We start from the raw sequence: 17,041 nt of genomic DNA on the forward strand, positions 1-17,041 counted from the left end.
GTGGGAGTGGTGCAGGTGGCAAGTCTTCTCTTTCCCACCTCCTTCTCTCAATCCAAAAGAGGTAGAGGGAGGTGGTTTGGTCCACCTTCCTAGGGTCCTCTTGCCTTTACTTGTCTTGGGTGAGGGCGCAGAGTGGGGTAAACTTATTGATTGGAAGATTCGGGACACTCTCTCCTTCCCCCGCTTGCAAGCAGGGACCTGTAGGGGGAGCTGATGATGGCCAGGCTTCTTGAAGATCAACATTTCTTATCTTTGGCGGTTTCAGGGACACACCTCTATCAACAAACTGATTTTCATTTTTTCATTCTTTTTTTCTTTCCTGACTTGGTGACTTAAATCAGCCCTGCTGATTTTTAAAGCTCCTGAAGTTAAGCCCCACTGGTTTTCACAGCCAGGTATTAGGGGGATTTGTCTTCTCAATTGTGAGTACCCAGTGCCTCGCATGCGTAGTGTAGGATCTGATCTCTTGCATTTGCTTCTCCATGCTGTGGCAACCCTCCTGTTTGTGGTTAGTCTTGCCAGGGGTTTGGTTGCCAACTGTGTGTCTGCCCCTCCTACCCTTTTCAACATGGCCTCCTGTATATGATGAACTGTGGGAAAGCCTGCCCTACCAATCTTCAGGTCGTTTTCAGAGTTGGCTGCATAGATGGAGCTGTTATCTTGGTATGTCTGTGGGACAAGGTGAGCTCAGGATCCTCCCATTCTGCCATTTTCCTGATTCCCCATGTTGATTGATAATAATAATAATGAAGACCAGAATATTGTTAGGTACCGTTGTGTTGCGCTCTGTACTCAGACCACCTGCCACTCATTAGTGTTGACTTGGCCAGGTTCATTCATTCAACAGACATTTCCTGAGTGCTCCCTGTTCCAGTGAACAAAACAGATAGGAATCCCTGCCTGTGGAAAGCTTGTGGCCTGGATGGTGGAGACAGGTAAGTGAAGTGCATTCTTGGCCAAGGCAATTAGTGCTGTGGAGAAAAACAAGGCAGGGAAGAGGGGGATACAGAGCGTGGTACAGTTTATTTAACTCTGTACCTCAACTACTACATCTGTAAATTGGGGTAAAAATCCCATATACATCATAGAGTTGCTGTGAGGGTGGAGTGGGGGTCATCCTTATACAGCCCTTAGCAAGCCTGGCTCTTCATGACCAGTGCCTCCATGTTTACACAGCCTTAAGTAAAGGCTGAGGTAACAGTGATGCTTTTGAGCTTATGAGGTAATAGTGATGTAACTCCATTATGTGGGTGCTGTTGTAGTTTTAAGTTGTTTTCTGAAGGGGTGAGCTAGGTTGTGGTAAAGTTGAATGGGAGTTTGGGGTGACTTAAATTGTGTCCCTATTCTTAGCTTCCTGACCACAGCCCTTGGGAACTAAAGAGAAAACTGACAAAAAAGAAATTAAAGAAAGTGTCTCCCTGTATAGAACTTTCTGATTACAACATTAATACATCCTCAGTACCAAAAGTCAAGCATTACAGAGTCCATGAGGTAGAAACTCATTGGAAATATAAGCATGCACCATTGGCCCATAATTTACATTAGAGAAAACCTAAGAAGCTAGCTTGCCATCCATGGGGAAATAAAAGAACAACTTGTGCTATGGTTGTAGGAAGGAACAATTCAATAGATGCAGTAGTTCAGGAATTATCTGGAACTGGATGAATAATGGGTCTCAAAAACAATGTGACAAGGCAGGAAGGGGTCCTGCGTTCTGTAGATAGGAAGCTAATTAAATCACCCAAACAAACTTTACACTGAATATGAGCAAACCTATCTCCATATAAAATAGATATAAATGGGGGCTCTTGGGTGGCTCAGTCAGTTAAGTGTCTGCTTTGGGCTGAGGTCATGATCCTGGGGTCTTGGATTTGAGTCCCGGTATTGATTCCCTGCATTGGGTACCCTGCTCAGTGAGTTGTTGCTTCTCCCTCTCCTCCAGCTTGTGCTTTCTCTCGCTGTCTCTCTGTCTCAAATAAATAAATAAAGTTTAAAAAAATAAAATAAAATGTATAAAAATGTTCTGGAAGAAATATGTGCATTGGTGTGAAGGTGGTGAGTGCCTTTGGAGGGGGTACTGCTTAGGAAATCTGTTTGCAGGTAGTGATTAAAGGGAACTTTGGCTTTATTTAAATCTTTTATTTCGTTAAAGCTAAGTGACCTGTAAGCAAATATAAAAAGAAAAAAAAAGAGACAGTCCTCTGATATTTCACACCTCCAGATAATCACTGCTAACAGGTAGTATATCCAGAATAGAAATTTGATTTTCCTTGTTTTTCTTGGGTGATTCTTACATAATGAGCCAAAATTTATGTTGGGTTAAGCAGTGGTTTGAAGTGGCTTTGTGCTGAATGAGTCAAGTGAAATATCTCCACATTCATCATACTGGTTTTATTGTTTGTGAAAGAGTTTTAAGATCCTTTGTAGAAATAATAGATTCAGGCAAGGCAGAGAATCAGAGGATTTCACCAGACCTACCTTGGTACTTCTGCTTCTGACATAATTGTATTATAAATGAATGTAATTGCCTTTCATCACCTTCTGCCTTTCCAGAATTTGTGAATCTGTGGAAACACACTGCGTTACGGGTGACTGGGCTCTGAAAAGGTTTGTGAGGGACTCCTGGGTGGCTCAGTTGGTTAAGCATCTGCCTTCAACTCAGGTCATGATCTCAGGGTCTTGGGATTGAGCCCCACATGGGGCTCTCTGCTTAGTGGGGAGTCTGCTTCTCCCTTTCCCTCTGCCCGTTTCTCTTCTCATGCTCTCTCTCAAATAAACAAAATAAAATCTTTTTTTTTCTTTTTTAAGAAGGTTTATGGTATTGAGGTCAGGTTGAAAGGACAGATGTGTATGCTGTGGACATGTGTACCTATCCCCTGATGAATAATTATGATTGCTGATCACTTAGGGTCTGTTAGGCCCTGTGTTGATGTTTAACTACACATTTTCACCTTTCATCCTTCCAATAACTGTATGAAGCACAGGTATTGTAGCTGTTTCAGATGAGGAGACTGTGGCTCTGGGACTTTAAATACTAATTATGAAACCAGGGTTCAACTCTGTCGTGCATGCCCTTAGCCACATGCTGGGCTGCCTCGTGACCAGGCCCTATGAGCAAACAAGGTTGTAAATATTTTTTTAAAGATATATGTATTTATTGGGGATGGGGGGCAGAGAGAGAGAATCCCACTGAGTGTGGAGACAGATGCAGGGCTTGATCTCATGACCCTGAGATCTTGACCTGAGCCAAAATCAAGAGTGAAATGCTCAACCAACTAGCCACTCAGGCGCCCCAAGGATGTTAATATTTAGGGGAACTGAACTTGAATATTTGAAATCAGAAGGGAAGAGCCGCATTTGTGTTCATGTGTGTTATTATCAGCCTCTAGCACTGAGATCAGAATATTATTGCTGTTCAGTAAATATTTATTGAAGGCATGGATGGTTGCCATTTATCAAACTATTTTTTATAATTTTATGTTTCAGTAGCAAGGAATAGGAACACAATATTTCCACTCAGAGGGGCCTTTTTCAAAGAATTTGGGGGAGTTAATATGAATAAGAATGTGAAGACGTGTAGGGAGTGCTAAAATTATCCAAGGGAAGTGATTACAGAAAGATAGAGGTTGCCAAATCATAAGCCCAGAGAATGTCAACAAATTGAAAGCATGACTGCCAGGCAAACAGTCTACAGTAGAACCCACCACTCTCCCATGGTGAATGTGCTGAAAAATCTAGGAATGCAGAATAAAAGGCCCGGAGAGCCGAGAGTGGAGGGGAGAGCTTGGGTCAGATGCCAGAATGTCTCCAGGAAGTCTGGGGGAAAAGGCTGCCCTTAGCATTACTACTAAACTAACCCAAAGTTTGGAGGTTTGAGAAATGTGAATGTGTGTAGCATTCGGTGTTTTTCTTGAACTTATCTCCTCAGAATCTTGTAAAACAAAATATAGCATCTGTTTTCTGTTGGACATAAGTTACCTAACTGCTCTTGAAAAAAGCAAATGCCAGCAAGAGTCTCCCCGAGATAGAAAACTGCCCCATTTGCTCCCTCATCCTTGGGGAGGGTAGCATATTCCAGGGATGTAGATTTCCTAGGTAACAGATCCCCAGTTCTTTCATGCATCAAAGCCTGAATTAAAATCTTTCTATAATGCATCCTCTCTGCTTAATTGGAGCTACTGAGTACCACTGAACCTGTTATTGGAAACCTCACATAGATGACCAGTGCCTTGGGGTGGAGGCGACACTGGAATGTCACTCTGTCCTCGCCTTGGTTAGGCCTCCTCCTTGGGTCCTCAGCTTCTAGGCACCCACCACACCACCCAGTTTTCTGAGGCAGCCCAAGGATTGTGTTGTCCTCTGACTCAGCAATTCTGAATTTTATACGGCCATCTGTCTCAAGTTTGCAAAGGTTCATGTCCAAGGACGTGTGCTGTAGCAACACTGTCAGGAATAGTGAAATTGATCCTAAAAGTGCATGTGTGGGAACTGGTTCAATAAACCGTGGTCTTTTCATACCAAGGAATGCTGTGTTGCTTAAAATATAACAGGGCGATATGTTTATGGAAGAATGTCCAAGATAAACTGAGAAAAGCAAGTGAAGACAGAGAGTCGACGATCCCCTCTCAAGAATTGATGCTCCTGCCTCTGGCCCGTTCCCCTCATAGTGCAGCAGCCCTAGCTCCCTATCCAGGGCAGGTGTGGGATCCAGAGCCCCCTCCTCCCTGTCCCTCGCCCTTACTCTGCAGCCATGGTGTCCTTTCCTTTCCTTTTGTCTCCAAACTCTTCCTTTCAGAACATTCCTCAAGTGCCGCCTGACTCCCTGGCCTGTTCCACTATTGCCTGTGTGTTGCTGCTTCTTGTTTTGTTGGTCTGCTCATTGATTGTGTCTCAGCTCCCCAGGACTTGAGCTCAAGGAGCCAGGACTTTGCTCTTTCACGCCATACCGGGCATGGGTATAACACTCTGTTAAAACTTACTGGCTGGGGCAGCCCCAGTGGTGCAGCGGTTTAGCGCCGCCTGCGGCCCGGGGTGTGATCCTGGAGACCCGGGATCGAGTCCCACATCAGGCTCGCTGCATGGAGCCTACTTCTCCCTCTACCTGTGTCTCTGCCTCTCTCTCTCTCTCTGTGTCTCTATGAATTAAAAAAAAAAAAAAAATCTTAAAAAAAACAAAAACTTACTGGCTGCATGAATGAGTGAGTCCGGCTTGTACAAGATAAAGGGAGATGAATTTATTAAAATATGTAGAAAATACAGGGTGTTGATGGAAAAGCTCTAGGAGTTTTGCCAGTAGTCCAGATTCAAAGCATGAGCTCCTGATGTTGCTAGGATGTCTTTCTGCATGTTGCTCTGCTTCTAGAAACTTGAATGAGGAAGTGTGCGCTGGGAGCACCCCCTCCCAGGGTGACGAAGTTCAGCCTGTTACAGGGGCCAAGCTTTGGGTTTTGGGCCAGGAGGTTATGAAGCATTTGGCCTGGTATCAGCCCTTGTGTTTACTTAAGTGAATGCTGTGAAACTCTCCTCCCACACCCTCCTCAGGGTGAGAACATTTCCTACCCTGCTCCCCATCCCTGAAGGAGTGCAGGGGAGACCACTGAAGGCTGGTTCTAGGAGGAGGGAAATGGGAACTCGAAACCGAAGGAAGATTCTAAAAAAAAAAAAAAAAAAAAAAAAAAGAAGGAAGATTCTAGGTTTATGCTAGGCAAATTCAGGCTTATTTTATCAGTGAGAAAGATGGATTGTAGAAAATTCAACAATGGAGAGTGACCCAGCAGGTTTAAGGCTTTGAAAGCCAAACAGGTGCCAGGGAGTGGTTTTCCTACAGGCTTCCTGGAAGATCAGGAAAACAGTGTGGGCCCTGACCAGGGAGGAAGGGGTGAAGACTGGGGGGTTCACCTGACTGGCCTGCCTCTCTGCTTCATAGTTCCTGATCTTTGCAAAATAATAATTAAAACTTTTTTGGGACACACTAATTTAGTATGCTATGGTATAAGGAATAACAGGCAGAGGCATAGAGATCTGCCTGGCTTTTGCTCCTAAAAATCTTTGACCTGAGAGAGCCACAGGATCCACAGTTTTGTTGTGGTGGCTGCTGTGGTAAGAGCCACTGTGTACACAGGGTCCTGGCTCAGGAGCTTTACACCCCTTGTTACATTTAATCCTCACATCAGCCCCCCAGACATTCTCCCCAGGGACTGATGAAGCATCTGGAAGGGAAGGGATTGGCCCAAGGTCACAGCCAGTGAGGGTCGGAGTTGAGATTTGAACCCAGGTCTGTGGGGGCTCAGAGGCTGGTGCTTTTTACACTGCCCAGAAAAAACCTTCAAAATCAAACCTGCCGTTGGGCAGTAAGTCAGCCATGCAGATGGAGCGAGGAAGTTGGAGTGCTGACTTCTTTGAAGGCAGACCTGGGCTCTGACTGGAGGCTGCAGCTGGAGGAGAACCAGGTGAAGAGCACTGGCCTTGGAAATTGGCAGGAGGGGGAAGCCAGTTCTCATGGGAGCTTGTGCACAGGGCTTGGAGGACTCGACACAGAGCCACTCGGTTCAAGCCAGAGCTCTTTCTGCCACTAAGCGGTTGGTTGCTTGCTTCTCAGCAACAAAGGTGTTGTTTCTCTCAAGATTAATTATCAGGCAACTAACGTGAACCCGCACAAACATACTTCCAAAGACTCTGGCTAATGCCAAGAGCCTTTGACTGTAGGTGTGTGTATAGCTTTGGATTCTGCTCTGATCATGGGCAGGATTGTGCCAAAATGCCAGATTTGAGCCTGAGAAAGTGACCCCTGGTAGACCTCTTCCTAATCAGCTCCTTCCCAGGTTGTCAAGTCCCACTGGCACCACCGCAGCATTGTACACCTACTCCCCGCTGCCCCAAAGCTTGGCGCATACACCTACCTGGAGCCCTCACACACCACCTTATGAGGGGTCCTGCAGTGATTTCCACTCCGTAGGTGAGGAAGCGAAAGCACAGGGAGGTGGAGTGCCCATATGATGCAACTAGGATCAAAAGAGCCCCAGTTCATATGGGTGCTCGTCCGGACCCTGCTCTTGACCATGGAGCCAGGCGAGCCCCTCCCTGGGCCTTGTTGGCTCTGAAATCTCTGGCGCTGGCCAAACTCCAGATTTTGCTTAGTGGCTTGGTTGTGTTTATGGTCCTGAATTCTGGCCCAGGGTAACTGGAGATGACTTGCCAGGGTCCTAAGCCAGAGTCAGGCCATGCTGGGATGCTGGGGTCAAGGAGAGCCCTTGAGGAAGGAAGGCAGAGTGGCCTTGAATTGCTCTTCACCCTGACTGTGACCTTTATTCAGCCCTGGTGAGGTGACAAAGTGTCTGCCACTCCCAGACAAGCTTCCCCAGCCTGAAAGGGAACAGCTTGCTGAGAGAGTTCCCTATTCTCCCTTGAGAATATTGCTTGGCTCTTAGAAGGAGAGAGTGATTTTTGGCATTTAATTAAGCAGCTTTGGATAAGGATCTTTTCTCTGAGTGAATGAAGGGGCTTCCGTCTCCCTGGCATTGGCCTAATTAAATCAGTGTACAGTCTCTCTCCAGACCTGGTTGCTGTTAATCCTCACAACAGCAACAGCAGTGATTGCTGCCAGGTGCTGAACTGAGGCCTTCACAGGACTCACCCTCCTCTCTCATCCATCTACTAGCCCTTCCTCCTTGGTTTGCGGGTAACTCTGGCCACTTTTGTTTTTTCTCAAATGCACTAGACTTATTCCTACCCCAGGGCCTTTGCACTTGCTCTTGTTGCTGCCTCGACTGTTAATCCTTCCACTTTTCCTGTTTTTGGTTTCTTGTCATCAGTCAGGGCTTGAGTGAAATATCTGCTTATCAGAGAGACCCTCCCAACCATCCTATCTAAAGTTCTTTATCTTCCCTTACTTTAGTAGACTCTGTGGATCCCGTTTTCCTTCTTTGTACCTACCACTGCAATCTGTCTTGTGTATTTGATTGCTTCTCTACTGTCTGTATCCACCAGAACAGAACACCAGGTCCATGAGAGACAAAGGTCCTTACTGGCTTTAGTTTCTACAGTGTCTTCAGCCTTAGAACAGTGCCTGGCCTATCGCAGATGTTCACTCCATATTTACTGAATGGTAAAAGAATAATCTGACCCCTTTCTCACAACAACCCTGTGCAGTGGTGTGGCAGAGGAGAGATGGTTGCAAATTTTTTACTGCTCCTCCCAAGGAGTAGTGGAGGCTCCCCCCACCCCCTCCCCTGCGATCTGGACTGGGCCTGTGACTCACACTGATGAGTGGAAGAAATGAGGTCGTGTGACTTCGGAAGCTGGATCATAGGAAGCCTTTCAGCTTCTGCCTGAGTCTCTTGGAACACTCTCTGGGGAAGCCAGCTGTTCTAGGAGAAAGCTGACTAGCCTGAGTCTGCCATACAGCCAGGAGGCCCAAGCAGACATGTGGTGCAGAAGCTCTCTTGCCCATCCAGGGCATCTCTGCTCTGTGAGCCCAGGCAAGCCCTGTGCAGCTGAGCCCAATCAGTGGATGCAATTGTGAGAGAATAATGAATCATTTAAGCCACTGAGTTTTGACATCTTACACAACAATATGGATAAATGGATATGGTAGGTACATTCTCTTCATTTCTCAGATCAACAAGAACAAGGTCAAATGACTTACCCAAGGTTGCTTGGCAGACTGGGCATTCGAACTTGGTTGTCTCCGGGGCTGGGGCTTTAAACCTCATGCCACATTCCTCTGAGGCTAATTCACATTCTGATTTTTTAATTTATATTGCTGTTTGTCATTGTTGGGTTGAGAGCCGATCTAAGAACTTTCTTCCTTCTTGTTGTAGATCTTCATAAACAATGAGTGGCACGATGCTGTCAGCAAGAAAACGTTCCCCACCATCAATCCATCCACTGGAGAAGTCATCTGTCAGGTAGCTGAAGGAGATAAGGTGAGAACTGATGATCTCCCTTAGGGCGGGAACAGGCAAGGATGGTTTCATTTTTTACTTTATATGTTTTTATGTGGTTCAAACTTTGCCGTGTGCATTACTTTCATGACTCAAAATGCCAATGAATATCTTTTGAGTAAATGAATCAACAGAAACTCTTCCTTCAGGCAAAGGTACTAGATTATACCCAGGTTCAGTCATTCAGACAGCTGTGGAATTGTAGACTTGCAACTGAATTTGGGACATCTAATCCAGTCTATCGTTTCTAGTCCTAGAAGGTGAAGGTCAGAGAAGGGAGGTACACACCTAGATAGAGGAATCTTGTGGACTATAGTGAATTTGGTCTCCTGAGATCTAGCCTGGTGTTGGTAGTGTGTTCTACTGGAATTGTACATACTTGCAGGACGTCCAGGTGGCTCTGTCGGTTGAACGTCTCACTCTTGGTTTCGGTTCAGGTCATGATCTCAGGGTCCCCTGAGCTCTATACTCACTGGGCAGTCTGCTTGGGGTTCTCTCTTTCTCCCTCTGCCCCAACTCATGCTCACTCCCTCTCTAAAATAAATAAATAAAATTTTAAAAAGAAGAGGCACTGGAAATAATTTAAGAATGGTCCTTGACCTCTGCTTTAAGACTGTTTTCTATATTCGTGTATAAAGCCCTGCTCCCTCTGCTAAAAGCAAATGTGAATACAGTACTTTTCTGGCTTATAAGGTAGTCTGATGGTAAATATATTTAATATTAATGAAAACCATGCTCCCAAACCTGATATACATCTCCCAATATGAAAAATGCTAGCTGTGATGATTTTACTGCTTCCCCAGAGGAGAGGGAAGGTGGTTAAACCTGTGTTTAGTGGAGACTGCCAGTTATCTTAGAAGGAATGGTTAGGTTCTCTGGGCTTGCTTTCTTACAAAGATGGGGAAAATGGTCAAATTCTAAGCAATGATGCCTGAATGTTTCCCTCTAAAACTCTTTGGGGAATTCTGAAGTGAAAATACAGGAACAGAAACTGTCAGGTCCTCATTCTCTTCATAACTCCTGGAAAGGAGAGTCTGAAGCTCATCAGGCAGAACCCTTCATGGTGGGGAAGGGCTGTTTGGGGCAGGTTGCCACACGGTATTGACTAAAGCCCTGTGGGTGTGCTTGGCAGTGGGGTGAATGATATTTGGAGGCAGTTCTCACTGAGAAGGCCTCAGCTGTCTTGGTGGATGTTTTCCAGGAAGATGTGGACAAGGCAGTAAAGGCTGCCCGGGCTGCCTTCCAGCTAGGTTCACCCTGGCGCCGCATGGACGCATCCGACAGAGGCCGCTTGCTGAACCGCCTGGCAGATCTGATTGAGCGAGACCGGACCTATCTGGCAGTGAGTTTTCAGCCCCCTCCTCTCTCATCCCATGTGGTGAATAGGCTCAGAGCATCCCACAGACAGCCAGGAAGGGGCTGCATGGCTGACATGTAACAGATCAGAATGGCATAGGCCGGACACTTGGAGTACACTGCTATTCCAATTAGAGGAGCCTCTTATTGTCTCCTATGATGGCTAAGAAAGGAGGAGATGGGGGGCAGGGAGGGGTGCCACAATGGGGAGCCTTCCCTGAAACCCCCAGGGATAGACGCCTCCCTCGGAGCCCCTGTGTGTGTGGTGGGCCTTCTCTCTGGCTGCCACAGGCGGAAGAAACCAGGAGTCAAAGCCCTCTCCCCACCACTCCCCAATCCAATCTGCAAATAGCAGCCAGAGTGAACCTTCTAGAAGGCAAATTATACCATGGTGCTCCACTCTCAAGTTTTCTATGGCATCCTATATATCCTTAGGATAATGCCCTATTCCCTCCACATGGTCTACAAGGCCCTGCCTGGTCTGACTCTGTCTCCCAACTAATGACGGGCTGTGGCCCTCACACACAGAGCTCAGCTCACCACCCTTCCCTCAATGGCTTGACTGCCAGGCTTCTTTGAGCCATTGGGGCCTTTGCACATCCTTCTGCTTGGGGTGCTCTTTCCTTGGTCATCATTTGTACCTTCCCCTTTGCCTACTTACCTCCTACATATCCTTCAGATTTTAGCCTAGAGGGAGGGTGTTTCTCAGACTGGGCTGGGCATCTGGGCTTCTCCTTTCTAGCACTCTTAATACTTGTGATAATAAATGCTTCACGTTATTATTCACTGGCGCTTTGCTCTCTCAGCTCTCATGTTTGTCTCTTCTTACCTGCATTTGGCTTAGAGCCAAACCTAGAAAACATGTGGATATGAAATGACCACATGTGAAGCTGGTACACCATTCTTTTCCTCACCCCTCATTCTTCCACCTTTGGAGAGGGAGGGGTGTTGGGCCAGAAGTGCCACAGCATTCAGTGGCACAGAGTGCCCATCAGCCCTTCTTGGTCTGTGCTGAGCTTGGGCACCAGTTGTCACCAATCGCTTTGACTCAGTCCTATGCCTGTGCTGACCGTTCTCTTTTTCTCAGGCCTTGGAGACCCTGGATAATGGCAAGCCCTATGTCATCTCTTACCTTGTGGATCTGGACATGGTCCTCAGATGCCTCCGGTATGGGCTCAGGCCTCCTGCTTCTTGTTCTGGCTGCACCACATGGGAGCAGGTGTTGCGGGGGCCGGGGGGGGGGGGGCAGAAATAGAATAATGTAACAGGATTACAGGAGTGGGAGAAACATGTTCCATGAGACTATCTTATGAGAAAACCCCTCAGTGTCAAAACAGCAACTTACCCATAAGTGTTTTCTCATTTTTTCTAGAGGCAGTTTCAGTAATTTTCTGTTAGGTGGAATTTGTCCATTTCATGTAGGTTATCTAATTTGTTGGCTACAATTGTTCATATAGTCACTTAAAAGCCTTTTTATCTCTGTGTGGTCCGTGGTGATTCCTTTTTTTCACTTCTGATTTCAGCTGTTTGTGTCTTCTGCCTTTTTGTCTTAGTCTAGTGAAAGGTTTGTCAAGTTGGTGAGTTTTCAAAGAACCCCCTTTTGGTTTTGTTGATTTCCTCTGTTGTTTTCCTGTTCTCCCTTTCATCTGCCTCTGCTTTAGTCTTTATTATTTCCTCCTCCTTGCTAGCTTTTGGATTAGTGTAATCAAATGTCTTAATGACCAAGAAATACAGGATGAGGAATAAGAGCTTTGTTAGGGTCCTTTTGGTTGGAGGTAACAAAGACTCGGCTTGACTCAGGCACTGCGGAGACTCAGGGGTCTTAAATCCAGGAGGCCACCAAGCCATACTGTGGCTCATCTCAGCCCTCTTGCTTCATTCTTCTCAGTTTTCCCTGGCCGCCTTTGGGGCCATTGTGTTTGCTAGAACCTGGCTGCCCATGCCTAGGCTTGCTTCTGTATGCATGATCCTACAAGACTACACTGCAACCCCTTAGTCCTAGTGCCAAATTCCTGCCAAATGCCAAAGTCTTAATGCCAGAAGCAGGGGCCAAATGCTACCCTGACTGGTTGGCCTCAAGCCTGACCAGCTATGGTCCCGGTGGACAGATCATTGTGTAAATAAGGACTGGACTGCTCCCCCTGTGACCCTGTGGACAGAGGTGGAGGGGAAGAAGCAATACCAGAAAAGTGGGGGTTGGACAACATAATGGGTTCTCAACCAGGGTAGTCCTGTCTCCTGGGTGAGAATTGACAATGTCTGGAGACACTTATGATTGTCACAGCCCGAGTGGGGGCCGGGGGAGGGGGAGTGCTACTGGTATCTAGTGCATTGAGGCCATAGAGGCTGCTAAAAAGCCTACAGTGCACAGCATGGCCCGCAGAGCAAATAATTTTCCAGCCCCGAATGACAGTAATGCCAAGATTAGATTGCTCTGCGAGGATGCCCCAGGAGAGCAGCCTGGTGAAGCTCAGGCTCCATCCTGTGCCTTCCTGAGTTTTAGGAATATGCCTTTGTGCTGATTAAGTAACCATTTTGGGGCCTGCAAAACACAAGTAATACTGATGGGGAGGAAGGAAGCCGGCAGTGCCTTCCCTTGGCTAGATTGGTGACTCCCTAGCTGTTTTTCTCCCCAGGCTCACAGCCCTGAGTTCAAAGCCAGGTCATCTTGGGGTTCAGACTTGTGTTGCCATCCCAGTCATTTCAGAGCTCTTCCTTTTACCCCGCATTTCATCTTATCCCTTCTCTTGTTTTTCCTACTTCCCTGAAAATTTAACCATTACATACTGGAAACCCATGCTGCTCATTTCTCCCCCACACTCATGTGCTGAGCTTTTCTGTCACCTGTGTCCCTGTGTCTAGGGCTTGGGCCAGGTGAGGATTTGTTTCTGGTGGCTGTTCCCTCAGTCTGACTTTAGGACTCTGCACACAGGAAGTGCTAGCCATTGGATAGGTTTTCACTTCCTTACCACAGATTCAACCTGTGGTTCTCAAATGCTAGTCTTGTGGTGCTGGACTGGTTCAACAGTCACAGTTTAATCTGAATGCTTATTAAAAACACCGAGTCCTGGGGAATCAGCCTTGGAGCTCCGGATTGAGTAGGTTTGAAGTAGGCACCTTGAATATGGTGTTTTCCCAAGCATCCCAGGTGATTCTGAGGCTTAGAGTTAGTTGACCAGAGTGGATTACTGTGATCCTAGCAGTTACCCAGAAAGTCTTTCTTGGAATAAGCCAAGAGCAAGGGCAATGATCAGAAAAACTTAATTGGGCCTGTATGAGTCTTCTCTTTCTGCCAGGGTTTACAGGGGTCCCTGAAAGTCATTGATTAAGCTTAATTTTTGTTTTTTGGTATTTTTTGTTTTTTTAGTTACTATGCTGGCTGGGCTGATAAGTACCATGGGAAAACCATTCCTATCGATGGGGACTTTTTCAGTTATACCCGCCATGAACCTGTCGGGGTGTGCGGGCAGATCATTCCGGTGAGTATTAGCCTCATAATAAACGAATGAAGGTTTATCAGGAGTGCCTTGAGATGCAGCGATGATCTCGGACAGGCTGATTGCAAAGGTTGGGAGGGTCTGTGGAATGATGTGGGAAGGTGGCCTGGGTGGTGGTTAAAAACACAGGCTTTAACAAAGCCAACCAGTACTGCCGTGTGTGGACTCTGACTTTGGGCGAATCACTTAACCCTGTAAGACTCGGTTTCGTTATCTGAAAAGCGGAAGGGAACACAGCACTCTTAGGGCAGTGGGGAAGGGGGGGAAGGCAGTGGTGGATAAAATGCAACAACATAGCATGGAGCCTACTATGGGAAAAGCTCTAATGAGCATGAGTCATTCTTGTTCTCATCCACCTGCCATGTCCATCTGTCTTAAACTCACAACTGAGTTGTGAGGGTAGCACCAGGGGGTCAGAGAAGTCGGTGAGGCTTCTCCTCCCTGGGCTGCCACATCCCCTGGCTGATGCAGCTCTCAGCTTCGATTCTAGGAGCACATGTTGTTTATTGCAGTGGAACTTCCCCCTCCTGATGCAAGCCTGGAAACTGGGCCCAGCTCTGGCGACTGGAAATGTGATTGTGATGAAGGTAGCTGAGCAGACTCCACTCACTGCCCTCTATGTGGCCAACCTGATTAAGGAGGTGTGTGGCTTTGTGTCTGTCTTGATCTCTGAATGCCCTTGTACATGCTTGCTCCTTGGGGGTTCTTAGGAGAGGTTTTGGGGGCTCCAAAGTGGGGCAGGTATTTATAGACCAGGGACTGACACCTCCCCATACCTCATCACAGGCCAGCTGAAGTGGCCCCTCTTACCTGTTGTCTACACTGTGCTTCACTGCCAGACCCCTCTGAAGAATGAAAATTGCTCTAGGTGAATGCCACTGGGGAGGGACAACACTCAACAGGGACCCCACCAGGTTCTCTGCTGTACCATTTGGAATTTCTGAGCTGTGTCCCATAAGACTTGTGTCTGCTTACCTGGGGCCTGGGCAGGCAGCTTAGCCTTTCTGGGAAGGTTGTGTGTTCTATCTAAGCCTTTGGAGCAGGAGAATGACTCCCAGTGTCCCTGGCTGTTTGCCCATAGGCTGGCTTTCCTCCTGGCGTGGTCAATATTATTCCTGGATTTGGCCCCACAGCTGGGGCTGCCATCGCCTCCCACGAGGATGTGGACAAAGTGGCCTTCACAGGCTCCACCGAGGTAAGGCATCACCAGGACCTCAAGCTTGTGGCACATTTGGCCCTAGTTCCCACTGTCCTCAGAGAACATTGAAGATTAGTCTCTGGGTACTGCATGGAGGGCCCTCCAGGACTGCCTCAGAGTAGCCTGAGTACAAGGCCCTGCATGTGCCAGCAGTGACTGTCAGGGTGGAGCCCTCTGTGGGTTGGTTGACACTCTGGCTACTGTTGTGGGGGGCCAGCATCCCACGTGGAATAAAAAGGCCGAGACCATCTAGAGCCCAGCCTTGCCATTATGATATGGGGTCATTCACTGAATGTCTTTGGGGTTCCATTTGTTGTCTTTAAAATGAGGGTGGTGGGATGCCTGGGTGGCTCAGTGGTTGAGTATCTGCCTTCAGCCCAGGGCATGATCCTGGAGTCCTGGGATCGAGTCCCACATCGGGCTCCCTGCGTGGAGCCTGCTTCACTCTCTGCCTGTGTCTCTGCCTCTTTCTCTGTGTCTGTCATGAATAAACAAATAAAATCTTAAAAAAAAAATCTTATGTTTAAAAAATAAAATGAGGGTGGCAACATCTAGGTGGTGGAGATGGTGTATATGGTGTAGTGGGGAAGATCACATGCTCCAGAGTCTTACTGTTTCAGTGCCATTGACTGGCTGTGAGACCTTGAGCAAGTCACTGAGCCTCCCGAAGCACCTGTCTCCTCTGTACTATGGGGATAAGTGCACCTACCACACAGGATTGGAGTGAGGGCGATGAAGTTTATGACATGATCAGTAAAGTTCTAGCTCAGAGTAAGTACTCAGCAAGGGAATGAATGAGTGAGTGAGGAGTATCATGTGGCTCTGTGCCAGGCCCTGGAGAAACAAGGACAAATAAGATGTCTGGGGATTCCTTTAACATCGTCTCCTTTAGACAGAACATGGAACACTCCTAACTCTGGGAAACGAACTAGGGGTGGTGGAGGGGGAGGAGGGCGGGGGGTGGGGGTGACTGGGTGGCGGGCACTGAGGGGGCACTTGACGGGATGAGCACTGGGTGTTATTCTGTATGTTGGCAAATTGAACACCAATAAAAAATAAATTTATTATTAAAAAAAACAAACACATCGTCTCCTTTGAAGCAGGGACAGAATTCCTCCTGAAGAGTGTCCTTTTCCTCTCCTTGAATCCTTTTTTTCTATTTTTTTTTTTTTTAAGATTTTATTTGAGAGAAAGATCAGGGGGAGGGGCAGAAGGAGAGGGAGAAGCAGACTCCCTGCTGAGCAGGGAGCCCCATACAGGGCTCAGTCCCAGGACTGTGGGATCATGACTTGAGCTGAAGGTAGATGCTTAACTGACTGAGCCACCCAGGTGCCTCTCTCTCCTTGAATTCTTGGGAGGCCTCATCGCCTGACTTCGGAGAAGGCACACTGAATAACATAATGAACGTGCTCTTCAGACCGTTTCCCCAGAGACAGATACTGCCCATCATTCAGTCTGTGCTCAACGATGGCAGCTCTGGGACAGCAGAACAGAAGCCAAGATAGCACAGTCCCAGCTCTTCCCTTGCTTTTCTGTTGCCCAAGTTAATGCCTCAAGGTCATGCTGAGAATCTCACAGAGGGGTGGTTTCCTGACAGAGACAGATACGTTCATTCAGATAGGTTCAGGGCAGCTTTGTGCCAGGCTCTGGGAATAAGGAGGCGACGAACACCTCATCCTTGCCCTCATGGAGTGTGCCATGGGCTGGGGACCACACTTAACACTGTGGGAAGTAGGCAGGATCGTGGTTTGAACTGGTGACGGACTCACACTGCCCAAGTGTGAACTGTGACTCCACGTTCACCAGCTGTGTGACTTTGGGCAGGTGACTTGACCACTCTGAGCTGCAGCTCCCACATTCCTAAACCAAGGCGAAGAGTCATGCCTATCTTTGAGGTCATTGCAAGGACCAAACTAAATGAACACAAAGCACTTGGCGTAGGGTCTGGTATGCAGGCGGCACTCAGAGCATAGAAGCTACATGGCTCATGTGGTTATGGTCACTGTCATCATAGAGGCTCGGGGCGGGGGTCAGCAGTGGTAAGTGAA

At 47.4% G+C, this 17,041-nt stretch overlaps 1 protein-coding gene across 1 annotated transcript in view; it reads left to right on the forward strand.

The window, feature by feature from the left end:
• Window positions 1–17,041, forward strand: part of ALDH2 (aldehyde dehydrogenase 2 family member) — a 31,160-nt gene that overhangs the window by 2,723 nt on the left and 11,396 nt on the right. The window contains exons 2-7 of the mRNA XM_026018899.2: window positions 8,820–8,924; window positions 10,144–10,284; window positions 11,386–11,465; window positions 13,666–13,777; window positions 14,308–14,436; window positions 14,877–14,990. Coding sequence (XP_025874684.1) covers window positions 8,820–8,924; window positions 10,144–10,284; window positions 11,386–11,465; window positions 13,666–13,777; window positions 14,308–14,436; window positions 14,877–14,990 — 681 coding nt within the window. The remainder of the gene's footprint in view (window positions 1–8,819; window positions 8,925–10,143; window positions 10,285–11,385; window positions 11,466–13,665; window positions 13,778–14,307; window positions 14,437–14,876; window positions 14,991–17,041) is intronic.

This window comes from Vulpes vulpes, chromosome 10 (genome assembly GCF_048418805.1).
Source record: "Vulpes vulpes isolate BD-2025 chromosome 10, VulVul3, whole genome shotgun sequence".
Lineage (NCBI taxonomy): Eukaryota > Metazoa > Chordata > Mammalia > Carnivora > Canidae > Vulpes > Vulpes vulpes.